Raw genomic sequence first — 27,632 nt, 5'->3', positions numbered from 1 at the left:
ATTCGTATGTTTGACGTGTTCACCTGCCTCAACCTGTGAGAAACCAGAGCACGATCTGAAGATTATATGTTGTTTTTATTGTTTGTCCTGAAACCTTTAATTCATTTGATCAGTTATATAAATCAGTGATTCCTAATTCAGGAGACGGATCAGAGATTTATTTATTCATTTATACATCAATAGGAATTTTATATCAACTAAGAAGAAACAAAGTGAGTTGGAGACTTTGTTCCCACAGTTTATAAATCGTCTGTGAGGAGAGAAACAAACTGTCAATAAACAGTCGAATAAAAACACTTTTTACACAATAAATCTTCAGTTTAATATCATTTTAAAACTAGTCTTTTAAATTCACATCATGATGTTGAAACTATTGTTTCTAACAGCAGCTCTTGGTCCATTTTGGCTCTTTTCTCTCCGTCTGCTGCTGATTCTCTGCAGTGACACCGACCTCTAGTGGTCCGGACCGGACCTGCAGGAGGGGAGCAGCTCGGTACTGATGGTCCAAACTCTCATTCATGTGTTTGTTTAATCTGTTTCAAACAAAGAAGCTCAGGTTGAGTTCTGTTGGCTACTGATCATCTCACAGGATGTCATCAGTTTGATATTGATCACTGCAGCTGCACAACAAACAAACAAACAAACAAACAAAGTGTTCTGTAATCAGTTTATTGGCAAAATGAAATATAATGAATGTTGTGAGTACACACTTTCTAATCCAGCTAGCTACCAGAAGTCTGTCTAGTTATAAACAAACGTACCGTTTGTCGTCTTAGAAACGATTAAAGGTTAGCAGGTCGTGTTTCATACAGACTGTACACAGAAGGAAACACAAGGTGGATTTGTACATTATAAAAACAACAACAACATCATCATTGTGGCCGAAAGTTCAAATTGTGCATAAATTAATATCAAAATCATTTTTCTGTGTAAACAAATTTCCACGATCGAAAATATTTATTCTGCTCCAAAACTAATCTGTTCTGTGGTTTTAATTTAAAGTTCCTGTGTTTCAAAAGTGGTTAAAGAAACTTTTCACTTGTTGGCAGAATATCAAATTAAAACGCTTTGCGCTCGTTGTCACAGACAGTTGTAAACTGGGAGCGATACTTTTACTTTAGTTCCTCATTATTTCTATTATTACCAGAACAAAAATCCCGACGATTAAAAAGAAAACAAAACAAAGAAAAGGTTTAAAAAGGACCAGCTGAAGTAGAAACACTGGCAGTATTTGTTTTGGATTCAAATTCACACAAATAAAGACTTAAAATTATGTACAAAGTACTAAAAACATCTCACAACAACTCAAAACGCTGGTGTATAAAAATTAAAAAAAGAGCCACACGGCGGGTTTCCAGTTTCCAGTCGTCCAAGTCAGCTTCCGTCTTTACACTCAAACATGATTTCTCTTCAGATTTTTTAGGGAAAATAAAACTATGAAGCGATAATTTACAGAGAAACCGGCGACGCAGTAATCCGAGCGCGTAGTTGTACCTCAGATATCTTTTCTCTTTTTTCTCCTCATCCGTCGTTCCTAGAAAACATTTTAGCGTCGCTCTCTGGATGCAAAATGTCTCTAAAGTGCTCCAAAAAAACCCAAAAAACTGGACGATTAAAATAAAAACAGATGGAGGTGCTTAAAAAAGAAGAAGAAGAAGAAGAAGAAGAAGAAGAAGAAGAAGAAGAAGAAGAAGAAGAAGAAGAAGAGGAAGAATCTAATAAAATATAAAAGAAAACACACATTATTTTACATTTGGACAAAATGTTTCACCGAACACCAGGTGGAGTAAAAACAATGCCTCGCTCGACCGTTTCCTCTCGGTCGTCTCAGTATTTGGCACTCGGCACTTTGGTGTAATCCTCCGTGTGAATGTTCCTGCACAGGCAGATGGACAGAATCATCCCGAGCAGCTGAAACAAAACACACAGCGGTCAAAGATTAAACTTTAACACATTTTCATTGTTTTCTATCCTCTCTGCAGTCTGGAGCGTGCCACGTCACTGATGAGTAACTAATTATGACTTTTTAAAATTCAAATGACAAGTGAAAGAACAAAAGTCGTAAGAAAGTTCAGTTTTTTTTCTCTTTTCTGTCTTTAAAGCCACTACAAGGAACTTTTCTGTTGATTCTGACACCTCCTGTGGACAGAAGTGGTACGACCTCCACCGCCTGCTGACGTAAAGTGTTTGATATTTTAAATGTGAGTCAGTTATGGATTCTTGTTATTTCCCAACATCAGCAGACTGATGTGGACCAATCAGACGCAGCGAGACGAGACAAAGACGTAAAAGCCGTAAGAAGCCGTAAACAGACAGAGAGGGAGGCTGGAATGTGGAGAAAAGGCGTGTTAGTGTCTCGTATCTGCAGAGAGTTTCTGATTTTCTCTCTTTGTTGCTGCTCGGGACGCTTTACCAACCCAACATGTGTCTATTTGACGTCCTGGGAATGAGACTCAACAATCAACTGTCTCTGTGGTGCGTTCAGGAACAGCTGGGACAAATCCTACTGATTCTACCTTTAACTTTAATAGTCTTTGAATTCTGTTAATATGACGTGAGCTTCAGTTAGCTTTGAGCACAAATGTCCTTCAGAGGGAGACTTTTTACTCTGATACTCTGAGTCCATGTCAGAGCCTGAACTCTGTTACTGTACTGGAGGAAACAAGATGGATCAGAACTTCTACTGTCACCAGAGTCTGTTTGTACACGAGTATCTGAACCTCTGCTGGAGGAGACAACATGAGGACTTTTATCACAATGAATTATTCATCATTTTTCCTGGAGACCCTTTAAGGACCTCTGGGGGTCCTGGAGCCCCACATTGAGAACCACCGCTTCTTATGCAACATTAAGTTGGAGTTTGATTCTTTCTCAGACGGTGTCGACTGGGTTTGTTGGTTCTGAACCACGTGTGCTGTTCAGAGAGTTTCTGAGTGATGCTGCTGTACCTCGATCAGAGCGACTCCCAGGCAGATCCCGAGGACGACCCCGATGTTGGTGAGCAGCCAGCTCTCCACGCTGGCAGCGCAGCCCTGAACACAAACACAGGAGTGAGTCCAGATCACAGCGACGGGACAGAAAACAGGCGACAGGACAGAAAACTGTGTTTACCACGTCGTAGACGGGCCAGTCGGGGGTCTGAGCCTCACAGAAGCCGCTGTCGGAGAAGTTTCCTGTGGCCAGCGAGATGTTCTGGCAGGAGCAGGGGAACAGCAGCTGGGAGCTGTTGACGATCACCATGTTCCCGCTCCAGTCCAGACGACCGGTCCAGCCGCAGCACTCCATCTACAGAACCAGAACACACGCGCATCATCAGCACACTGCACCATCCTGCAGCTCCACCAGCAGCAGAGCATGAATCTGACCTCAGATCAGAGCGTCCGACTCACATTCCTCTGGATGAAGTCCCAGGCCTGCTCCGTGGTCGAGTTGCTGCCGGGATAGTTGTCCAGAACTTTAGTGACGATCTTTGACATCTCCTCGTTCAACTGAAACCAAACAGATGAAATAAACGTCTCGTCACGCTAAAATACAAGCTAACATGTCTGAGAGGGAATAGTTTCAACTTGAGCTAAAAAAAGAGATTTTTTATCTGTTATATCTTTTTTATTTTCTCGTTTGATAGAATCAAACCGAAACAACGAACAGAATCGAGGCCGTCTGTGTTAATGCTAACGGCTCAGAACCAAAGTGGTCCAGTTGTTTTCCTCCGGAGCCGTTAGCTCGCTGTCAGATCGGACGAGTCTCTGCAGATTTTTTCTGATTGTTAGTGGAATATTTGGGTCAAACACAACAAATCAGCCGTTTCTTTTGGGTTTCTTTTTTTTTTGCAGAGACTTTGATGATCACCGAATCATCTCAGCATGATGATCACAAACAGTGAGCCCGGTTTCTAAAAAGTCAAACTGCTCCTTTAAGTTGGTCACACTGAGGGGATCTGCTGGATATTTACCAGCACTAATGTTTTTTTATCAGCGCCGCGTTTCGCTGTATTTCTGAATAACTGTGTTTCATGACTCCGGCATGTCTGCTGGCAGGAGTCACACATTCCTGCGGGGAAGACTTTTGGCAGCCGGATCTGTAGAAATCTGAATTTGTAGGAAAACCACAATGTTGCGAATAAAAAAGCACCTGAACGGGCCGAACGGATCCAGACGCAGGAAATCACCCGGTCACCGTTAGTAAATCTTCTCTGAGAGCCTCGAACCTGCAGACTGAGAATCTCAAGGCCTCGGCAGGAAAACAGACGCTGTGTGAGCGCTTCAGTCCGACGGATCCAAAAAAACAGATCCAACAGAACCGAACTCTGATTTTTTATTCTGCTCAGATTATTTAAAGGATGTCTGGATCAGGAAGGACGCCTCAGAACCAAGTCTGACACTTTTTCTGTTTATTGTAGAGAGGAAGCTGCATGTCATCTGATAAACTGCCCTCCAGTGATGTCACTCAATTTGCATTATGGGTAATGTAGTTCAGCAGGTTCACCCATTAAATGTGAATCCATTTATTATTCACACTGCAGCAGCGCTGACAGAGAGGAAATGTTAAACTATCGTACCGGAGGCTTGAAACGATTGTATTTGGGGGGTGAAATGATCATTTGCGAGTCAGAACCATCAGAACCAAGAGGCAGAGATGAAAAACTGCCGCATCGAAACAAACTCAAATCGAAAACTTCAAGCTTCACCTTCAAGTCGCTTCGGCCTGAGATCGTATTCTGTGATTCTGATCGAGTCAGGAAGTAAATTAAAATGAGACTAAAACCAACCGCTAACGTTAGCATCACAGAGAGGCCAAACTCTCAGCTCAGCAGCTCCAATGAAGATAATAATGACTTTTAAATCAGTTTGTGATGTCGTCATCACACCTGACCAGCTGTTTGGAGCCATTTTAATTCATTCAGGTTGGTTTTACGATTTAAATAAAGTCTCCTGCTGCTTCAGTCGTTCAGCTCCAGAAATGCTTGTGTTTTTTTGGCTGAAATGTTCCTTTAATGTGTAAAATTGGTGGAGTTTCCCTTTAAAAGAGTTGATGACTTGCTGTAGATTCACTAAATAAACCAGTTACAGTTGAGTTAACGAGCTTTAACGTCTTCTGCTGCGTTTGTTGACGCTGTCAGACATTAATAAGCCGGAGACGTCAAAGCTTTAATGAACGATCTCGTTCACGGCTGTAAACAGAAACTGGATGTTGACATGAACGTTCGCTCTGAGCTGGAGACGGTGATTACTGCTCCTCACGTGACGTAAACACAGAACAAGATCTCTGAACACGTGTTTTAAATCAGAGTTAATTACAGCAACGCTCATTTAAACACGCGGCCGTCTGTATTTACCCCGAACGGAGAACAGAAACTCCCCCGAGTGTGTCAACAGTTCGACTGGTGAGACGTAGAATTAACTCATTTACACAGCGAGAGGCGACACGGACCCGACAGCTCCTCGTGTGGTACTGAAGTCAGAACGATCAGGGACCAGAACCAGTCAAAGTCTCAGTCCGGAGGTCGTTTTGAGTTCAGTGTTGTCGTCAGTTTCACCGAAGACGTCTCAGATTTGACAGAATCGTCGCGTTGCTGCTCTGTGATCAGATAAATCAGCTCGAAAGAAACAAACACAAACTTCTTTCATCAACATGCTGATGACGTGACAGTCGTCAGGGTCAGAGGTCACGCTGCAGTGATCGTGCAGCCGGAGGTCAAAGCAAAAAACTGCTAACAAACCAAATAATCCGTCCTGATTCTTGAATATAACTGCTGAATATAACAAAATATTCCTTCACTGTCAAATATTCCTGGTTATCACAATAGAGAAGACGAGCCATCAGACAAAATGCTGCATCAGAGGTTTTTAGAGTAATCTCTGCACATTAATGTAACTGATTACTGTCAAAGTTTTACTCTGAAACTGATTCCTGAAGTTCAGAAAGCAGCAAACTCGGGTTGAAGTTTGAAGTTAAAGCGTTTTTCACTTTGGATCTTCTGGTAATCGTCTGTGATCTCAACACCGTGTGAATCTGAAAACTACATTTCCACCGACTTTAATCTTTATACTTCAGTGAAACACTCAGTCTTGATCATATTCGTCCCTCTGAGAATCAGCATGTTGGTGATTTTGTGCTTCTTTATTTAAACTGCTTCAGAGATCTGAAATAATACGTTTAACAGAATATATTTTGAGGTTTGGAGCAAAGTGTTTTATATACACTAATAAACATAGTTAGAGATTAGTTAGATATTGGGACGCGGGTGGATCAGAGTCGGATGAGGTGTGTCACATTATTTTTTACTAGGGACCAAAAATGTCAAAGAATAAAATAATCAAGTGAAACAGAAAGTTGGTAAATCACGTCTGAACTACGTTAGTGATTCGGCTTCTGGAGAGCAGATGATGTTCACATCCAGGAGATGATGTCAGTGTAAACACTACAGGTCTCTGAGCTCGGCTGCAGGTGATCCTTCAGCCTCTCTGCTGCGTCTCAGGTGAGGCAGCAGAGGGCGCCGCCGTGCTGCTGTCACATCGACCACACGTCGCCTCCTCAGACTCGTCCTCTCGCTCGGTGGCGTTCGAGTCGGACAGAATCAGCTTCATGTTTGTCACGTTTCTGCTCGTGATGCGTGTCGTGACACATCGAGGGCGTGAACCATCAGGTGCATCACAAACAGGTGTGAACCAAAACTCAACATTCCTTCTGTCAGAATCCCCCGGCATCGTTCACTGATGCAGGGGCGAGAGGCTGGAGAGGAAGTGACATCATCACTCACCACAGACTTCTGGAAGTAGATGAGGGCGCCGGCTGCGATCTGAGCGATGAGGATGAGCAGGAGGCAGGTGAAGTACTGAGGAAGACGAGACAGATGTTAGACCTGAAACAAACAACACAACATGTGTGTGTGCGTGTGTGTGTGTGTGTGTGGGGCACAGCTGGATCACACCTGGACTGTGACGACAGCTGATGTCAAAGCAGGAAGTTAAGAATCGGCTGATAATTCATAATAAACACTGAACGTATCTTCAACACACACAAACTCACTACAGCACCACATGTGGATTCATCCGCTGCTGAAAATAGTCCCAACAACTGCACTACTTCCTCCTTTTGGTGTGACAGAAGCTACAGTGAGCAGCTGTTAGAGGAGATTATATATTTGTCAAGTTTAAAGGTTTGTATCTTCAGTGAACTCTGAGCTGAGAGCGACAGGAAGTCACAAAGAGTTTTGTCGTTTTTTGTTTTTTTTGTGGGACAACGACTGAAACATATGAGAACATTTTCTGCAAAGATTAGATAAAAAAACAAAAAAAAACAAGATAGGAATGGAAGTTACGCCTGGACGTGATGAATCTCTCCCAGCTGTCGCTCGTCTGTCTGGTTAGAAACGACGCCGGCACAGAAAAAAAAAACTTGTTAAACTGGGATTTTAAACGTTGATTTGTAGATGAAACTGTGATTTCCTGTCTGGTTACAACATCAACGTGTCACGAAACACAAACTGTGTTTTTATCTAAATCATTTTGAGAATTTGCACATTTCCAGGCTGAAGCTCATCTCGTCATTTCAACACATTTCACTTGTCTTTCACATAAAAAAGGTTTTAAACAATAAACTGTGTACTGCAAACAAAAAGCCTGATAAGAGCAGTTTTATATATTCATATAAAATAAAACATTGTATAAAATAAACACGCAGCTTCAGTCTCTGTTAGCGTCCTCGTGGCTCAGCGGGTTTGCAGTCGTATATTCTTAGTGATATTTCTTACAGGTTCATAAATAAAACTCTGTTGTTGGAGGCAGATTCATCCTCAGAGATAAACTGTTGTATTTCCACAGTAAACCCTCGACGTCTTAATGTTTCGTGCTCATGTTCGTACGGCGCGACACACTCACCAGGCCGAGCAGACAGCGGATCTCATAAATGGCGCCCAAGCAGCCGATGAAGCCCATGAGCATGGAGAAAGCTCCGACCCCGATCAGGATGTAGCAGGCGATCTTTACAGCTGTGGAGTTATCTGACGGAGGAGAGGACAGATGTTTCAGACGCATTCACACACGAGGTTTGTCTTAAACATCTTTTTAACGTCATCATTTTAACATGACGACAGCAGACGTCCAGGTTTAGTTATCAAGTCTACGATGAAACAACACAGAATCAGAACATCTGGAAGATTTATTTCATATTTCATCGTCACGATCAGCTGAGAGACAAGAACAGCAGATATTTTAATGAAAGTCAGAGTTTTGCAGGATCTTCTGGGAGCTGCAGCGCTCCTCCTGCTGTCGGCTGATGAAGCTCCACAGGCTGAGATTTCTCTTTATCGATGGATGTGACTCATAAAGACCTGAGAGTCGGTTCTCCAGTTCCCCACAATCAGTGAGTGACTGTGAACAAGCAGCAGGCTGGAAGAAAACACGTCAGCATGTCGACGTCTGCCAGCTCAACGATTAAAGACCTCCTGGCCTCAAGGAATCATGGGATACTCCCGCGGGGGATCAGAGGAGCAGCAGCTTGAAAGAAAACCACGACGAAGGCGAACGAGGAGAGTTTATGATGGAAAATCTGGCTGCAGAGGGGGAGGAGTGAAACCCTGCGTGTGTTGAAGTGCTCTGACACACATTTCCATGTTTTAAAGTTCAACCTGAAACCTGCAGGACGACCAGAAGAGACGAGAGGTTTCTCGCTCCTCCTTTGGTCTCAGGTTAGTCTCTGAGTTCACCATCCAGGAAGTAGCAACGGGCCAGCAAATGAAACGCATCTTGATGCAGAATTCTTACACGTTATATCTTTAAAGGAGCACTACGTATGTTTTGGAGAAGAAATTCCAACTCATAAATATTAATGAGGTGATAAGACAAACTCAGAAATGTTTATTTTATCCATCAGCGAGGAATAAAGTCCCAGAACACTGTCTGAAGATGGAACTGTGGCAGGGTCCGCCACATATAAACAAAGTGTCCTTTGAGGTCAGTTTGTTTCCTTTGCACCATTTGTGCGATTTGTGTTTTTTTTTCCGTCGGAGCAGAAATGAAGTCTGATTGTGATTCAGCTGCGCAGTCGTCTACCAGTCCGGTTACAGCGGCACCAGAACCACCGTGATCAGCCTGTGAGCCCATAACGGGTCCGCTGACACAAAGATAAACTGTTGAGTTAACTCTGCTGCCGTCGAATGACCGAATCCTCGACCTCGAAGAAACCCTCAAACCTCGGCCCATCCTCCCTCCTCTCGCCTCGGACAGACCGGTGATGTAGTGCGAGTGTGTGTGGTGATGAGTGTGTGGTGATGAGTGTGTGTGTGTGGTGATGAGTGTGTGTGGTGATGAGTGTGTGTGGTGATGAGTGTGTGTGTGTGTGGTGATGAGTGTGTGTGGTGATGAGTGTGTGTGGTGATGAGTGTGTGTGGTGATGAGTGAGGCGGTGAGCGCACTGGGCTGATGTGATGCATGCTGATGCTGGACGGAGCAGAAAGAGCCCAGTGTCTGATGGGACGACACCTGCAGAGAGGCTGCGGTCCACGGACAAACGTCCTCAGTGACACACACACACACACACACACACACACACACACACACACACACACACACACACACACAGTCTCTCTATCACACTAGCTCAATGTCTGTCTCTATATCTCTGCATCAACACGTCTTCAGTCGTCTCTTTCTGTCTCGCTCACACTGCTCGTCTCTTTCTTCTTCTTCTCCTCTCAGCTCATAAACTCTTTCTGTTTCTGTTTTACAGAGATGAAGGCTGATATCAGAGGTCGTGTACAGATCTGGAGTCAGTGCGTGGTACATCTGACCGTTTATCAGCTTGATCCAACATCACATTTTGTTGATCCAACGTTCATCGTGTAGGATTTTGTTCCAGGTTTGTAACACGTCGCTCCTGAACCGACTGTTTAATATTCAGAAGCAAATCTTACTTTCAATAAACATCTGGATCTGCTGGACAGATGTTACAGCAGCAACGTGATTAAAAAAGTCAAATCTTCTACAGATATCAGAGTCAGTAACGACGTCTCTTCTTCTTCTTCTTCTTCCATTTCTTCTTCACACATATTAACAGCCTGCAGCCAGAACTTGGCCTGGTTTCGGCCCGTTCATCGTGCCTCCATGTGTGTCGGCCTACATGCTCTCTACAAGTGGATTAGTGTAAAACGGTCCACTGGAAAAAAACAAAAAAACATATTGGCTTTTTGTTTCGGTCATGCTTTTAGTCTTCGATGCACTGAAACCAGCCGGAGAGCTGCTGGAAACAGTTTAATCCCTCGTAAATCGACAATAAACGGACATAGAAACATGACTTCACCTAAAAATATTAACTAATGTCAAAGAAAGACACTTAAAATGACTGAAAACCAGTGAAATGATCTGTCACGCAACAACAAAACCTGAAAAAAGTAATCTGTGAAGTGTTTAGAGGTTTGAAATAAAGTGGAAACAGCTGTTTTTTTGCTTCAGCTCTCAGACTTGCTTCAGCTCAGCAAAAAGGGAAATACAGCAAATTATTCTGAATTACGTTTCTATTTTTAACACAATCTGCAACCAAACATCTGATAATAAGATCAGGAAACAAACTGACCAGGATGTGAAACCACACAAATAACTAACGAGTTAATGAAGTCGTATGACTTCCCAGAGAATCCGAGAAGAATTCAGCAATAAAGATCCGATTATTTAACGAAGCTTCAGTGTTCAGGAAGAGAAACTCAGAAACTTACTGAGGACCACGATGAAGCTCTGATTGTCCAGCAGGAGCCAAAGTCCAAAACCCATGATGACGGTGCCGCACAGCTGGAGGACACACACACACACACACACACACACACACACACACACACACACACACACACACACGTCAGATATATAAACAACACTGACATGTAAACTGTTGTTTCTTTTAATCATGTGACACTTGAACACAGGAGCCACAAGGTCAAATGTGCCGACGATGCGTTCAGGCTCTGCAGGTCTTCATCAGAAAATCTCAACGTGCTTGTTTTTATTTTTCCATTTAAAACTGATCTGCCGTCCGCATCCTGTTGAGTCGACCTGTTTTTTTGTTGTGTAACGGCTCCATAAACTAGTGAATTCCAAATCACGGCCTCGTAATTAAAAAAAAAGCCTCCAGCCGGTTTCAACGTTTGCAAAACTTTATGTGAAGCGAACAGAAAAATCAGGCTCGGAGAGAAAAGTGGGACTGAAACTAAACTGAACAGACCTGAGCTCATGTTACAGTCGGCAGCACGGAAACAAACTGAGGCTCAAAAACAAGTAAAAGCTTCTTACAGAAGTTTTGATAATAAACGTTTGAAGAGTTTTCTCTTCTGTTACGACTCTTTATGGTGCATTCGTGACGTGAAACGTGGCGTCAGTGACAATAATGTAACACTTCAGATAAAAAATAAGGAACGTGGTCAAAAGGTGATTTAAATAAACCTGTGCAGACCCGCAAATGTTGGTGGGAAGTGATATTAATGACTTCCTGACTTCCTCTTTTTTCTACAAGTGTAGAGCGACGTCGCTCTGAAGCTCTTCGCCTCAGATCACAGATCCTCAGACGAGGCGCGAGGAGGAAACGAGACCGCGAGCTTCACCGTGGTAACGAGGCCACGAGCGCCTCATTCAGGTTCTCTGAGTTTTAATTACAGCTCAGGATGACGAGTCGACTCGAGAGTCTAACGAGACTTGAACAGAAAAATAACTGTCAAAACACAAATGATTGATCTGTGATTAATCCACTGAATCACCTGATGGATCGAAGTTTCCAACATTGTCGGATTATTTCAGGATTTATTCATTATAAATTTGCTTTATTACAAATGTTAGTGTGATTCTACATTTGGTCAGTTACCTAAAAATGATGATGAATGAAAAAATAGAACGTGTGAACATGATGTGACACTGAAAACAGATCTTCAACTCTTTAAAAAAGGGACAGTTCACCAAAAAAAAGGAACATTCAGTCATCTTCTCCTTGCTCAACGCTGATGGAAAGTCATTTCTGGAGCTTCACAGTAAAACAGTGTTATCCTACACAGCTGAAGGAGCTGAGGACTTGTTTTAAAACATAAAATAACAACAGATAAAAACATAAAATGGCTCAAAACGGCTCGTCTGAGTCTCTGGAAGTTAAAAAACTGACAGCTACAGTGAAGATTTCAGCTTTAAAAAGTCAAATTAAATCAAGTCTCCAGCTTCTTCAGTTCCAACTAACTAGAGGGGAGTCAGAGGCTTTAAAACTGTGTGTGGGAGTGTCCTTACAGAGTGTGGGAGTGTCCTCACAGAATGTGGGAGTGTCCTTATAGAGTGTGGGAGTGTCCTTATAGAGTGTGGGAGTGTCCTCACAGAGTGTGGGAGTGTCCTTATGGAGTGTGGGAGTGTCCTTATAGAGTATGGGAGTGTCCTTACAGAGTGTGGGAGTGTCCTTACAGAATGTGGGAGTGTCCTTACAGGGTGTGGGAGTGTCCTTACAGAGTGTGGGAGTGTCCTTATAGAGTGTGGGAGTGTCCTTACAGAATGTGGGAGTGTCCTTACAGAGTGTGGGAGTGTCCTTATAGAGTTGGTAAGGACACGTGGATAAATTCATAAATGGAGATGATAAATATCCTCACATGACCTCATGATGATTTACGATTATTTACTCAAGATTATCTGATTGTTTGATCTCCGCGATGTAACAAAAACGTTGACTTAAAAAAATATGACAGTAAAGTGATTCTAGTCTGTTTTTTATTTGACTTTGTTGCGATTGTGTTGATGATACCGTGAATCGTGACTGTTTGGAAGATAATGACTGAGTGTTCCTTTTTGTGCGAGCTGCTGCTTTAAAAGAAATACTCACAAAGAAGATGAGGTTGAAGAGGAACAGGAAGTACTTGGTCGCTGTCAGGCAGCCTTTCCCCATGGTTCTGGTTCTGTAGACACAAGAACATTAGCAGGTGAGGTTATTGTTCTGTGTGAGAGCGGACATGAAGCTGTTCCCAGATCTGCCTGATGTGAACAAGTGGTGACAGATGCCACAGACCAGCAGACCTCCGTGGCTTATCTGGCCCGGCTGATGGTGATCCGGACTGGAGGGGGGGCTCAAATCCTGCAGGATTACACCCTGAAAACCAGCACGGCTACAATCACAAACTCAATCTGTGAGGACGAGGAGCGGCTCTCTCACGCTGTCAGTCTGTCAGATACAGATCAATACGTATCTGTAGGGAATCAATACTCCTGTAGCAACACGTGTGTGAGCCTCACGATGACGCAGACTAAGCTTCGTGTTGTGTCAACATTAGTTTGTACTCTGAGGATTAACACGACATCTGTTCAAAGATTTGTTTTGTTTTTGTAAATCTGCTGATTTTTAAGCTGCATTTTTAAGACGGGGGACTGTAATCGAGCACATTTACTCAAGTACTGGACTTCTGGGGTACTTTACATTTTTTATCTTCTACAGTTCAGAGGGAAATGTTGTGATTCTGTGTTTATCTGACAGCTGAAGTCAGGATCGATCTATTGAGGAAAGATCACTGATCGCTGATCTGGTCAAGCAGAAATTATTTGTGTTGATATTCAGCCGGAAATTGTAAATCACATTGTAAATATTTGACATCTGGAGATTTAGACTGTCTTTCTTTCCAATCACTCCCTTCCTTTAATTGATTAGTCTGTAAAAATGGTGAAAACGCTCATCACAATCTCCCAGAAGGTCTTTATATTGCTTCTTTCCTCCAGCCAACAGTCCAAAAAATCCAAACACTTTTTTTTTTAAGAAGCTGGGAGCAGAAAATGACTGAAACAATCAATCGATCGATTGACAAAATATAATAATTATAACTATGATTTGTTGTAGATGAAGCTTCCCAACTTCCCCACTTTACATAACTACAACTTTTTCATACTCATAGCCGAAGTTTTCAAATCCAAACACATTAAAAACTCAACCGACTCGATTCTACCAGCAGCTAAATGTCGACGACCTTCCTCCGTCTGTAGTGGCTCATATTTACAGAAATGCAGCCTGACATGAACGCAGCATCTCTTCACCTCCCTGCAGGCATCCCTCCTCCTCCTCCTCACCCCCTCGTACAGTAATGGCCTCTTACTGTCCAATAAATCTATGGAAATCTGGGTGAAATATGGAGGCCTGGCTCGATGTTTCCTCCTGGCAGTGAGGCCCGTAGCGTGAGCACAGGGCCCGTGTACCGACCCACATTCCCATCACTGTAACTGGGTTACTGTTACAGCGCCGCCTGTGCCAGTTTAGCGGGGTGATGGGGGGGGGGGCACCTGCAGGGATGACAGAGGGAGGAGAATATGTAATGGGAAAGATATTCTGGCAAACAGTCGCAGCGAAGCCAGATGGAAGATATTACAGAGTCCAAACAGAGCGAGCTGAAACCTTAACAAAGACCAGGAGAGACTGAAACCCCAAATTACCCTCCAACGTCTCAGGCCTGTTCTTAAAACGTAAACTTTGAGAAGATTACCGGGTGAAGGTTTCACTGATGAAAGAGCAATACAATGGAGAACGCTAACGTAGCATAAGCTAATTGTCACTGTCCAATTTTATTCAACCGCTTCTATCGGAGTATAAACAGCTGCAAGATATTAACTTTTGTGACAGAAGTACAAATATGTCGATGAAATAAACTGTCAGAGCTAAGCTACCAGGTTTCTGAGCATGCTAACTGTCAGCTAGCATGCTTTGCTTTCCCTTTTAACTTAATAATTATCTTTTTACTAAACAAAATGGTGAAGCCTACAGCGGAGAACAAAATGCAGGAAAAGGAAGAAAATGCTACATAAAAAAAAAAAACAGAGGGAAGCGCTAGTGTTAGCCTGGTTGGCTATTGTGTTAGCAGCTAGCTCGCCTGTGGTGGTTGTTCACCAGTAAACATTCACAACAACAACAACTTCTAGAACTAAATATTTTCCAAAGACTAATTTCACTGTGACTTTTTCTGCTGCAACGTACAAATCCATCAAATTTATTGCTAAGCTAACAAGCTACTGAGCTAGCTAACTGACAATTAGCAGGCTCAACAGAGGGACGAGGGCGATGCTAACTTCCTGTTCCATCGCTACACCTCTTTGTTTTGTAAGCAGCTAGCTTGACTGGTCTAGTTTTCACCAACTGGCTCTGCAGGCAGTCACAACAACACAAACACCGACGGTTGAATATTTTCCCACTGATTAATTGTCGCCGTCATGTTTTTGTTTTGTAACCAAGCACGAACATGTCTTCTGAATGCTCGCCAGCAAGCTGCTAGCGTAGTCAAAGACCAACAACAGCAGCTCAGTAACGGACAGAAAACAAACAAAGTGCTCGGGGAGATTGTGATTAAATAGCATTAGCATGTTCTTGGCCGTAAGCTAGCAGGCTACAGTTGGTCACCAACTTCTTCCCAGAGGAAAAAGAGATATCAGTTCATGATTCACACAGGAGGCTACTTGCTACGCGTCTTTGTTGGTTTGGTCTAAATAAAATGGATAAAATGAAAAATATTGGCAGACTGATCCTTTAAATGACATCACGGTGCCTTCACTGACCCAAAACATGACAAACGTTCATGAAAACTCCTTCTGGTCGGACAAAAGTCTCCCGAGACAAAAGCTTTGTGTGCTGAGCAGCCGCAGCACTGAGCGGCTCCGTGGCAACTTCTAAATTTAACAGACGTCTGCTTCGGGTTCGTACACGATGTTTTCATTTACTCGTCATCCTGAAGCGTTTTCTAAAAGTTTTTAACATACAAAACACAGAGAAGAGTCTATTTACAGCTGCTGCTTCTCTCTAAAGTCTGTCGGTGCAGAAATGTGCAACAAGTCAAAAACAGAACTGTGACCCTGACGACCCGCAGAGAGTCTGCAGCTCAACAGCGAGTGTGTCGAGAACCGGACCATGAGTTTAAATGATTTTTTTTAAATTTTTTTTTTACTGCAGGTCGAACGTGTGGCGTCAGAGGTTTTGACCCAGTTCACACAGACAGTAAACTGGGTCCAGTCTGACCCGCCTCGCCGCTCACACAGAACGAAAGACCCAGTTATAAAAACAAAACAAAACACAGAGCGCGCTATTGACCGCTAGTGTGCTGAAGGGAGGCAGCCGTCACACACACACACACACACACACACACACGCACACACACACACACACACACACACCAGATAACACTTGAACACACGAGGCGCTGAGCTCGTCTCTGCTGAGGCTGCAGAAAACACTCAGTGTCTCTCCTTCAACACGAGTCCTGCTGAGGTCAAAGGTCAAACACTCTTCAGATCCACTCAGATCGGCCAGAGACTCATGAAGTAAAGAGTCAGTGTGTGTTCTGTTGGGCTCAGACTGCTGATGTCAGGCTGATAGAACCCCAACAGATGAAAGACGTCGGCAACAGAAAGACGAACATGTGAGAAATGTTTCTGATTTCGTATTCAGTGCCGTCGACCAATCGGAGCAGAGCGTGGTGTCAGCTGACTCCTGTATAACTGACACAAACACTTGTTTATAATTCAACACATGATATTAAACTGAAGGTGTCAGAGAGCTCGACTGTAAAAGACTCTGAGTGAAAGGAGAAAACATAAATCAGGTAAATAACAACAAATATTTAGTTTTTCCTGTAAACCAGCTGATTCTGATTCTGATTCGGGTCCTTTGCCACTCGGTCGGTCGATTGATACGTACATCTCGACTGCGTCAGGTAGAGATCTGCAGTCAAACACTGACATTTGTTGGAAGATCACGTGTTTGTCAAGTGTTTGTGTTGGTTTAACATCCAGAACCAGAGGAGACACGACCCGGGTTTTCAAGAAGGGCCAAGAAAGCCACGTGGATTATAATCAGAGGGGTCGTAAATCACATCTGGAGGACAGAAGTGTCGCACTAATTATACAGATGTGTGACTGAATTACCACTTTCATGACAAGCAGGAGGAAGTTCCAGTCCAAGTCACAGCTTTTTATAAAAAATCAGCTGTAAAACACAAAACAGTGTTCAACACGATCTGATTCCATCTGAGTTACTCAGATTTGGAGATTTAAGACACAACTTAGAACATCTGATGAGTCTTAATGATCTTCGTCTTGTGTCCTCAGTTCTCGAGCCTGACTGAAGTTCTGTTATCGACGTGTTTGTCAGCAGATATGAAAAAAAGTTTTAAACTCTGGATGAGATTCAACACGACGAGCTGCAGCAGCAGAGACGAACCTCCAGATCAGATCACTGCCGTTTCATTCGCTGGTTTAGCTCTGAGTTTTAAAGAAGAAAACAAACTCCTCCTGCTCCTCCTCCTGCTGCTGCTGCTGCTCCTCCTGCTGCTCCTCCTGCTGCTGCTGCTCCTCCTGCTGCTCCTCCTCCTCCTGCTGCTGCTGCTCCTCCTGCTGCTCCTCCTCCTCCTCCTCCTCCTCCTCCTCCTCCTCCTGCTCCTCCTCCTCCTGCTGCTGCTGCTCCTCCTGCTGCTCCTCCTCCTCCTCCTCCTCCTGCTGCTGCTGCTCCTCCTCCTCCTCCTCCTCCTCCTGCTGCTCTTCCTCCTCCTCCTGCTCCTCCTCCTCCTCCTCCTCCTCCTCCGGTTGTACCAGGCACAACAACACACAGCTCTCTGCTGCTGAGCGACAAACGACACTCGATGAGGAAACTGAAGATCGGAGCAGTTGGATCTGAACAGAACCGAGTCGAGGGTTTTATCTGACGGCTCGATGACACATTTTACTGTCAGTGTTGAAGCTACTGTCACGTATTAAAAGCTACAAATGCATCAGAATCAAACACATTAAACAACCAACTGAACACCCCTCGTCCTACCCTTCCCTCACAGCCCCTCCATGAGGAGCATTTACTCCCCAAGACAAAGTCCCACCAGAACTGTGCTGTGATTGGCTCGTACCTGCTGCCTCGACGCGTCCTGAGTGGACGTTATTACAGCAGCAAAGGAGGACGTCAGGTGAAACCTCACGAGGAGCGACAAGTCGGTTTAAGAAGGAGTTCAGGTTGAAAAAAGCAAAGGAGGCCGTTGTTAAAGAAGTCGTGAGATTGAAACCGTCAGAAAAGTGACAAAACTGTTGTTAAGTCCAGTCACGATCTGTTCCTGAACAGAACCGAGTCGTTCTGGAACCTGAAGGAGGAGCGACTGGAAACTGAAAATAAAAAGGACTCGTGCTCACGTGTCCGTTTAAATGTCTTGATTTTGGCCTTTTGATTTTGTTTCTCTGTATCTGGCGTGACGTTCTGGTTCTGGTTCTGGTTCAGGGACTTTTCTCTCGTCTCTGTCGGGACTTGTTCTGATGTTTGTTTGTTTGTTTCAGCAGGTTTCTGTGTCACACGCACTCGGAGAATGCAGTCGAGCCGGTTCTGCCGTCCGACGTGATGACATGTGTCTGACAGATATCAGCCTCCTCGTGGACGCCGACTGTTTGTCTCCGAGTCGACACAGCTGCAGATTTCACTCGACAGGCGGCTGCTGTTCGTTCCTCCGCTCAGTGAAATAATCCACCACAGTGAACATGAAGCAACTTTCTGTTTCGTCTGTTCTGAGCTGCTTTGTGTTGCAGATAAAAATCCCTCCACAGCTCTCCTCTCTGTTCACAGCTCGCTGAGGAGCAGCAGAAGCTAACGACTCGTTCAATCACACGACTGTTTGATGATAAAAGAAACGAGCGCGTAGCTGAAGCCGACACCTTTAAATTACTTATTTTATTCTGATAAAAAAAAAAACCCAGAAACTGTTCTGTTTATTTATAAAAGAAAACTCAGTAAATGTTCAGCAGTTAAGTGTCGTGCGTTACGATGATACGTTTGTTTGTAAGTGTTGAAGCTCCTTTAATCAGCTCAGCAGAGAAACGTGAGCAGTCGTCATTTTAACACTTTAACAGTGAATCTCTGCAGAAGTTAATCAAACGTCACCAGACTCCATTTAAAAAACGTTTAAAATAGTCTGTGAGACGTTGAATTCAAGGAAACGTGATAAACTTTGCGACTGTCCAAGACAAATTCTTAACTATTATTCCCCTCATGTAAATTCATTACACATAAACTAACTTCAAATAGAATTATTGTGTCCCAGCGACCGTGACTGGTTTAATTAAATGTCTCTCTTGTTAACAGACTGAGCTCGTTGTTTCGTTCCGCTGCACTCTGAAAACAATCATCTTTTCATCTTTTCATCACTTTTCAATTCATATAACGCTCGTGTTGTGAAATGTGTCGCAACAACAACAACAAATGTGTCGATGCCATTTTTGATTCCTTGAAGTCTTTGAGAGTCGACTCGTTCGGTCTCGTCTGCTGTGAAGTTCACAGACTTCACGTGCAAACACGAAGAGTTTCTCCAGGACGCATTTCGATCGGAAGTCGTGGAAAACGACTCGGAAACATCGACTCGGTCTTGTGATGGACGGCGACGTGAGATACTGACGACATCAGAGTTGAAGAGATCTGTTCATTCACTGATTACTGTCGAGAATGAGAAAAAAGGCGACTATTTTAAGATTATGTTCATTATTTAGTTGTTTTTCAAGCACAAAACACCAAATGTGCCTCTTAAGCTTCTTACGTCTGAGGATTTACTGCCGATCTTTGAAACTGAATCGTCTGTGAGCTTCTCATCGTCACTTTGTGCTCCGAGGAAACAATTAATAACGATAATAATTATCAGATTAACAGAGTGAGGATTAAAGTAACGACTGCTGAACTTCTGCATCTTGTTGATTTTCTACGTTGTGATGTCATCAACCTGCTGCTCGTCACTTCAGACTCTCTGCAGCTGTGTGTGTGTGTGTGTGCGTGTGTCTTACACTCTTTGACTCATGCAGAAATGTGCAGGAGGAGCCACGACAACAACAACAACATCAACATCAACGACGACAATGACAACAATCGTCTCTTTTGTCTCGCTCGTCCTCGACGCTGCTGCTGAACGGCTCTCCATCTATTTACAGCCTCGAAATTTAAATCTCATGCTGGAGCAGCAGAACAAACAGACGATTCATCTGACGCTCGTGTTTATCTGCTAAAACTTAATATTAGCTTAGCTTAGCATACAGACAGGAAGCAAAGGGAGAAACAGCTACAGCAGCTTTACTCCAAAGTCCACAAGTACCCGTGAAGCTCAGTGCTGCCGGCCTGCTGAGTTTCAGCTCCGGGTTTATAATTTCACAACATCAACTGTGTCGACCGACCAGCCGTCTCCTCTGGAGCAGCAGAGACGGGATCCCTCACTGGCTTCCCACCAGTTAAAAGCAACTGACTGTGTGGCTGCAACACAAAACTACTGTAACCTTCAACAGCTGGAAAACAGGATTTGGCTCCAAGTAAAAAGATCTTTCAGCCAGATTTGTTTCCAAAAAGTTACAGAAGACAGAAAACTGTCAGAGTCTGTTGATATTTAAAGTCCTACACACATAAAAGTTCTGCTACATGTGTGAAAGAAGTAGAATGCGGCTTTTTTACAGCTCCAGATGAAGCTGCATGTAATCTGATAAACTACCTCAAGTTGCATTGTGGGTAATGTAGGCAGCGGGTTATAAAAAGCAGTCCACCGGTCTAGAAGTGCTCTCCTGTAACACTGTTGGACAGTTTAAAAACAAAGCACAGATTTCATCTTTTTTTAATCCACACATTCTGCTTCCTTTTCAAACCTGACGGCCTACATTACCCACAATGCAGCTTCACCACAGAGTGACATCACTAGAGGGATATCGTCAGATCACAGGCAGCTTCCTCTGGATGTCCGGAGGAACGAATCAGGGTCACATCACCTGTAATCCATCCACCTGACAGGTGTGTCCTGGGCTCGTCACAATAAAAGCCCACTCTATAATTAGTTGTTTTATTTTGAAAGAAGCGTATCTATGTGCCCAGAAAATAAAAATAAAAAACTCTTAAATATTTTATTTTAACCCATGATTACAGCTGATGATCAAATAATCTGATTAGTTTCTCTCATTGATGCAGCTCCAGTTCACCACACACACACACACACACACACACACACACACACACACACACACACACACACACACACACACACACACACACACCTGAAACACACCCCCCAGGGTCCAATTTAACAATGAAGCTTTCAGCTTTTCTTTCCAGTAACAAAAGTTGAAACTCGACACACCTCGACTCACTCACCCTCCTGCTCCACGATTGAGAGACGCCCTCTTCTCACCGTGAGAGCTTGTTGATCAGAGACACCCGACACACCTGTCTGTCGTTCACCTGCGTGTGAGACAATACGAAGCCGTTCTGAACTTCAACACCGGCTCCACACCTCGTCCGGAGAAACCCGAGGACTCGGAAACAAAACGTGTAAATACAGAAATACTACGGACGTGGCAGCCGTCCAATAAACAAAACAGATAACAACAAAGAATCATTTTATCTACCAGCTGTTCTGTTGGCGGGTAAACATCAGAAAATACTGGACGATCAATCTTTCAGCTTTTCTCCCAACGAACCAAAAACACAGAAGTTTTTCCACTCGGCCTCAGAGGACGAACAGCAAACGGTCACATGTGAAAGCTGCAGCCAGGGAAACAATCAAACTGAGAACAGAAACCAATCATCAAAACAGCTGCCGATCAATATTCTGTTGATCATCAGACTGTGACTGTGTGAGGGGGGAACCAAAACCCACAACATGCCAATTTCTACATACTGTTGCTTTAAATCATCTTGTGACCCTTCAGAGGGAATAAACAACCTAATCATGTCGTATGTGATCATGGGAAACACTCACAGACGCACATTTAGTTTTATATTTAGTATTTTTACACTGAGGTTCATTTTCCTGATGTGAACCTGCAGCTGAACATATAACTGAAGGTTTGAAGCTGCTCCTGATCTGCAGCTTCCTGGCTGTGGTGTCGGTGACTGAGGAAGAGGAGGGCGGCTGCTCTTCACCCAGACAAAGAGAGCTTCTGCCCGGGCTCGTCAGTCAGCGAGCGAGCCCCGCCCACCGCAATTAATTCAACGTCTGACCGCTCGGTGGCAAAAAAAAAAAGAAAAAGAAAAGAAAAAGAAAACCAGTTCGGGGCCTCGCAGACGACTCGAGGCCCGCTGAAAGGAGCAAGCTGTGCCGGTTACCATGACGACGCTGCAGGGGAGGAGGAGGGGGTTGTGGGAAAAATGGAGTCGTACTCGCACTCAAACTCACTCCCACAACGTGAAGCATGTAAACAAGAGGAGACAAACAACCCGACAGCTCTCCTGTTTCCTACTGCACTCAAACTCACCACAGCCATCACCAACACACTGGATCAATCACTGGACCAGAAACTGATTTATTCTGATTCCTAATCAATCAATCAATCAACCATTTTCAACTGTTGGATGCAAACAAGTACAAGTACACGTTTGAGGTACTTTTACTCTTATATTTGCATCTTATGCTGCCGTTACTTTGACATTAAATCCTCCATGTTGTTGTTCGTGAGCAGCTCAAACTTCATTCTAACCGACAGATAATTTACCTGCAGGCTAATTCCACCAAACCAGGTGAGCAGGTTACAGCCTCAGTGTGAGTCTGCAGGTAACTTCAGGTCACATTCAGCTGAACCCGTCTTCTAAATGGAACCAAGTACATTTACTCAAATACTCTATTCAAGTACAAATTTAAGGACCCGTGTTTTTTTACATTTTAAGCAACTTTACACGACTTCATTCCATCTCTGAGACAAATATCGGACGTTTATTTTTCAGATGATGTTGATTTTAAATAAGTTGAATATTCTGACGCTGAGCTGCACTGCAGGCTGTGAAACCGTGTGGAAGTTGTGGATTATTTCAAGGTTTGTTGAATATCTGAATTGCTGTTTTCAATTTGTGTGGAGAGATTCTGAAGGAGGGAGAAGAGCTGCGAGATCAGGTTTTACTTCAGTGAGGAGAAGAGAAAAGTTTAACTAGTAAGAACATTTATAAAAGTGGAAAAAGTGGATGGAGATAAACTTCATGTCGCAGCAGTAAAACACAACGTGCACGTTAACGCAGCAGCGTTGATCCAAAACATCTGATTCAACCGAACAACAGGAAACATTTTCATACTTTAAGTACAATTTGCTGCAGGACTTTAATATCTGAAGTATCTGAAAACTTCAGGTTGGACTCGTGTTGAAGATCTCAGACTGAGTCAAACTGGCACGCAGCTCCTGAAAAAAAAAAAAAGTGACTTCTGAGTGAAAAACTTCTGGCTTCTTGTCCAAACTTTAACCGCTAACAGCTGCTAACTCCAGCACAACATCGTCCCCTCGACAAGACAAACTCCTCGGTCTGTTCCCGCTGTATGGAAAGGTAATTAAGGTCACGCTGGCGACGAGGGGAAGCTTCGACCTGCAGCTGAACTGATTTACAGCCTTTACATGTTGAGGAGAAAAAAAGCAAAGCTGGGCGAGCTCTGAGGGAGGACGGGAGGAGGGAGAGCTGCAGTATCGACTGAGCCGTGATGCCACCATGCTCGACGCTGACCCACATTCCCATCTGCAACACAGACCGGCCGGTCCTCGTAAACACAGAGCGGTCCGCCTGTAAAAAGAGGTTCAGTCGATCGCAGCGCAGGAGGAGAGTGGCGAGAGTCTGATGGAGGCCTCGAGGCTGAAACGATCGGTCGATTAACGCATGTCACCGGCGAAATGATTGATTAAAAGTGTTCAAATGAAACTTCACAGCTCCAGTTTCTCTAACGTGACAATTTAGCACTTTTAAAATCATCGTTAACTGAATGTTTTTGTTGGTCAAACAAGAAGAAACATTTGTGAGTTGGACTGGAGCTCTACGATTTATGGAAAGATTATCCAAGGCTGCATTTTTTTTATTTCTAACAGTGTTAAAATGTGACAAACATCATCACAGTGAAGCCGACAGACTGATGTTGTTCTCCAGATGTAAGAAAACATGACAGTTTGACACGACGCCGACAAAAGTCACATCGTCGGGACTTTAAACTGTGACGCAAAAATAATCATTTCTACTCAACGTAACGTCTGTCAGAATCATCACAACATGATTATTTTACTGCATCGTGAAGTCGAGCTGCAGCGACATCACAGCGATGTTTCATCTCCTGACTTTTCACTAGATAACATGAATATCTCAACACAGACGACCACATCGTGATGTCGAACTCTTGAACGCAGACGAAAACCACAAGACTCAAGAAAGCCGAGTATTCTTGACGGCATTCCCGTTAAAGCGAAACTCTCACCGAAATACAACCGAGGCTTTTTTTGTTAATGTATATGAGTCAAATCTTTGTGTAAAATCATAATTACGATGAAAAAGTCACTTTTAAGATTTACCAGATTTTCATTTTCAATGGGAGTGCTACGGGCACTTTTACAACAGCATCAAAATCTCTATATTTAAAACAGTAAGAAGTCTGGACGCAACATGAAACGTTGCTGGTAGCATCACCAGGGTCTCTACACATGAACACCAGCACTGACAACACTGTTTGTGTACTAAAAAGAGAGTTTTTGAACAGCTCATGTCAGCAGTTAGCAGCCGATCAGGACTGAATAATCTGAATCTGCAATGTAACCAGTACTAAAGGTTATAAAATGTGTAGCTCTGATCAGATATCTGTCTCCTTGATCAATAATAATCAGTATCAGCCCTGATAAAAACAAATCAATCAATTGATCCCTGATCAATGTGACTGTCAGCTGATGAGTTATCTCATGTTAGCTGGGAGAGTTTCAGACTTTCCTCGTCTCGTATCTACTTTTACTTTCTCTATCTGTTTTATTTTCGTCCTCCAGCTGCCACAACAGCTGATCTCCCCCTCTGACGATCAATCAAGTCTCGGGCGTTAAGATGATTAACGATCGACTGATTGATCGTTCACGCAGATCAGCGGTCGCTGCTTCACTTCATCACCAGAAACAGGCTGACGGTCCTGCAGGCGTCTCTGATTTTCTGGGCACGAGTTCTTCTTCTCTTCATCTGATTGTTTCAACATGTTCTGGTGGACTCGCTCTTTAACTGGATCCAGTGTTGGACCCTGGAGGCGGACTCAGATCCAGTTTAGAGAGTCTGAGGATGATCTGAATCAGAACCACATTAACACACACACACACACACACACACACACACACACACACACACACACACACACACACACACATTTCTGTGCCCTCGTCTTTGCATTTTCTCTGGAAGAAAATGAGATTATTCTTTGTCCTCTTTGAGCCTCTAAAGTCTGAATAAAAGAAGATTATTACAAGTGGTGGAACTGGTTCTGAACTGGTTCTGAACCAGGCAACACATGCAAACAGAGAGGAGACTGTAGAGTTTGACGCTGCAGGTTTAAACGCTGCTGTTTTACATTATTTAACATATAAAACTTTAATGTTCAGTTTCTTTAAAGCTTCCTGGATGCAAAAGTGATCAAACTGTCTGTAACTGTTGGATTTCACCACAGTCAGTCCAGAGATATCAGAGTTCTGTCAGCAGCTCTGAGAGCGTGTCAGAACAAAGTCCAGTTGACCAGCTTCAGTTTCTCTTTGCACCAGACTACATTCAGAAAACTGCTGATTTTAGCCTCGGCTGAACTCTGCCGGTTTGTCTTCATCCTGTGAATAAACTCTGACTTGTTCTCATGTTCAGTGTTCGTCTTCAGAGCCTCCGACACGAGAGATCGATCAGACTCGGATCATTCGTGTTCCAGCAGCTCTCAGCGGGCTGACAGGGAGGCTTCAGCCGCCACATCATCACTGAAGGAAACTCAACAAACTGCTTCAAACTGCGGATCGATCGACGGATCGAGCCACGGCTGCTGATCGATCTGAACCTGATCACCCGAGCAGCCGCGCGCGCCTCGTGCCCACACAACCTGAACATGAAGTCTGAGATCCACTTACCTGTTGTAGCGCCGAGAGAAGCGGAGAGACGCGGGGTGTGCGGGTCTGTGCGGGTCCTGTCTGCGGTGCTGTGTGCGGTGCTGTGTGCGGGTCTCTGCGGTCCTGTGTGCGGTGCTGTGTGCGGGTCTCTGCGGTCCTGTGTGCGGTGCTGTGTGCGGTGAGCGGGCTGCTGGTCGGACTGACTGACCTCCTGCTCGTAACAAAGCCTGAGACTGGATCGGAGCTGCAGGACTCCTCCGGTCCCCCCCGTGTGGCCGAGAGCGGAACTAACGCGTCCACCGGCCTCCTTTAACCCCTAAATCCCCGCACGGCCCGCAAACACAGCGGATTAACACAGGCGGGCCTGCACGCACGGAGTGTAACCACAGTTACTCCACTACTGTTCTTCTCTTCTTCTGCTCCCGCTGACAGATTCAGACACATTAAGATTAAAACATATAAAAAGTTTATAGACGAAAATGTTCAGTGTCAAGAGAAAAGTCATGAAAGTAACGAAATCTGCTGGAATGTAACTGAGTAACACAAACACCTGCGCAGAAACATCTGAGATTAGATGTACACAGGTATCAAAAGGTAATCTGAGTAAAAGGAAATTATACAGATAGTTGCACGAGAACACGGAACATTCAGGGAACATTCAGGGCACCTTCAGGGAACATTCAGGGTTAAAGCGCTACAAGTCAGATTCTTTAAAAAAAAAAAAATCAAAATCAAAACTTTTAGGGAACTTTCTCTGAGTTTTATTTTTGTGTAACCTTTACAGAATCTGTTGAGAACATTTCCTGAAGGTTCTCTGAGGGTGTTTGTAACCTTCAGAGAACCTTTAGGGAGCGTTCCCAACAAGTTCTTTCAATTATTTTTGTGTAACTTTTAGGGAACGATCCCTGAAGATTCCCTGAAGGTTGTAAATAAAACTCCCAGTGAAACTCTAAAGTATCAAATAGTAATCTATGGGTCAAAGTAAATTGTACAAATAGGTACATGCTAATAAGTGATACCAGGGAACCTTTAGGGAACATTCAGGAAACGTTCTTGGTGACCTCAAAAGGTCGTTCGAGTGAGTTTTTAAAGATTTTTTTGATAAAAGAAAAAAGGTTTTTTAAAAAAGGAAACTTTCTCTGAAGGTAATTTTGTGTAACTTTAGATAATCTCTAGAGAATGTTCCCTGAAGGTTCCCTGAAGGTTATTTTTGTGAAACCTTTACAGGATTATTTGGGAACTTAACCTGAGGGTTGTCTAAAGTTTATTATTGATGAGAAACCTGTAGAGATTCTGTAGGAAACATTCTCTGAACGTTCTCCAAGGTAAATCTTTGAAACCTTCAGGGAACCCTCGAGACCTATAATCTGTTTTTCAGTCGATTATCCGATCCGATATTCAGATTTATTATCACAATCGGTGGTTGTTTGTTTTTTAACCCATCGCTGATAAATACAATTGATTTTAAATTCTTCTACTTTGATGCAGCAAATTAACGCAATTAATTAATTGTAGCAGAGTAAAAAGTATTTTCCCCTGAGATGAAGAGGATTAGAAGTATAAAGTTGGAGAAAATAGAAATACTCAAGTACAATTATGTCGTATTCTCAGATCAGGAGAACTGTGACCCGGGAGGACACCGCGGGTCAGAACCTCAGAGACACGAGGAGCTGATGGATGATTTATAAAGAAAAAGGAGGCAGAGACACAAACGCACCGTCTCCATCAGTGGAGCTGAGGTCCAGTATCTCACCCAAGGATACTTTGACATGCAGACCAGGGGAATTGAACCAACAACCTTCTGATAACAGA

At 43.6% G+C, this 27,632-nt stretch overlaps 1 protein-coding gene across 3 annotated transcripts; it reads right to left on the bottom strand.

Annotated features, from left to right (window-relative positions):
* Positions 1-653: 653 nt before the first annotated feature.
* On the bottom strand, positions 654-26,071 carry LOC119018545 (CD82 antigen-like). 3 transcript variants are annotated; one of them, XM_037096298.1, is made up of 10 exons: positions 25,943-26,071; positions 25,842-25,908; positions 12,835-12,907; positions 10,712-10,784; positions 7,881-8,002; positions 6,761-6,835; positions 3,390-3,488; positions 3,112-3,285; positions 2,949-3,032; positions 654-1,911 (listed from the first exon to the last, which is right to left on the bottom strand). In XM_037096298.1, the coding sequence occupies exons 3-10, from the start codon at positions 12,895-12,897 to the stop codon at positions 1,828-1,830; spliced, it is 774 nt and encodes a 257-aa protein (XP_036952193.1). In that variant the 5' UTR covers positions 12,898-12,907; positions 25,842-25,908; positions 25,943-26,071; the 3' UTR covers positions 654-1,827. The 3 variants fall into 3 exon arrangements, with proteins under 3 accessions (XP_036952193.1, XP_036952192.1, XP_036952191.1); XM_037096297.1 differs by having other exon boundaries at positions 25,842-25,943; positions 25,978-26,031; XM_037096296.1 differs by lacking the exons at positions 25,842-25,908; positions 25,943-26,071 and adding an exon at positions 16,672-16,730.
* Positions 26,072-27,632: the final 1,561 nt, after the last annotated feature.

This window comes from Acanthopagrus latus, chromosome 4, assembly GCF_904848185.1.
Source record: "Acanthopagrus latus isolate v.2019 chromosome 4, fAcaLat1.1, whole genome shotgun sequence".
Classification (NCBI taxonomy): domain Eukaryota; kingdom Metazoa; phylum Chordata; class Actinopteri; order Spariformes; family Sparidae; genus Acanthopagrus; species Acanthopagrus latus.
Note: the sequence above shows the minus strand (reverse complement) of the source record. Positions and strands in the feature narration are given on the sequence as shown.

What these genes read in the sequence shown, in the direction of transcription:
- LOC119018545 (XM_037096296.1), bottom strand. Translation starts at nt 16,715, where the DNA reads ATGTCAGTGTTTGACTGCAGATCTCTACCTGACGCAGTCGAGAT. An exon ending in TCTACTTCCAGAAGTCTGTG is followed by an intron (nt 3,489 to 6,760) that starts GTGAGTGATGAT and finishes GTTTGGTTTCAG; the next exon opens with TTGAACGAGGAGATGTCAAA. An exon ending in GGGACTTCATCCAGAGGAAT is followed by an intron (nt 3,286 to 3,389) that starts GTGAGTCGGACG and finishes CTGGTTCTGTAG; the next exon opens with ATGGAGTGCTGCGGCTGGAC.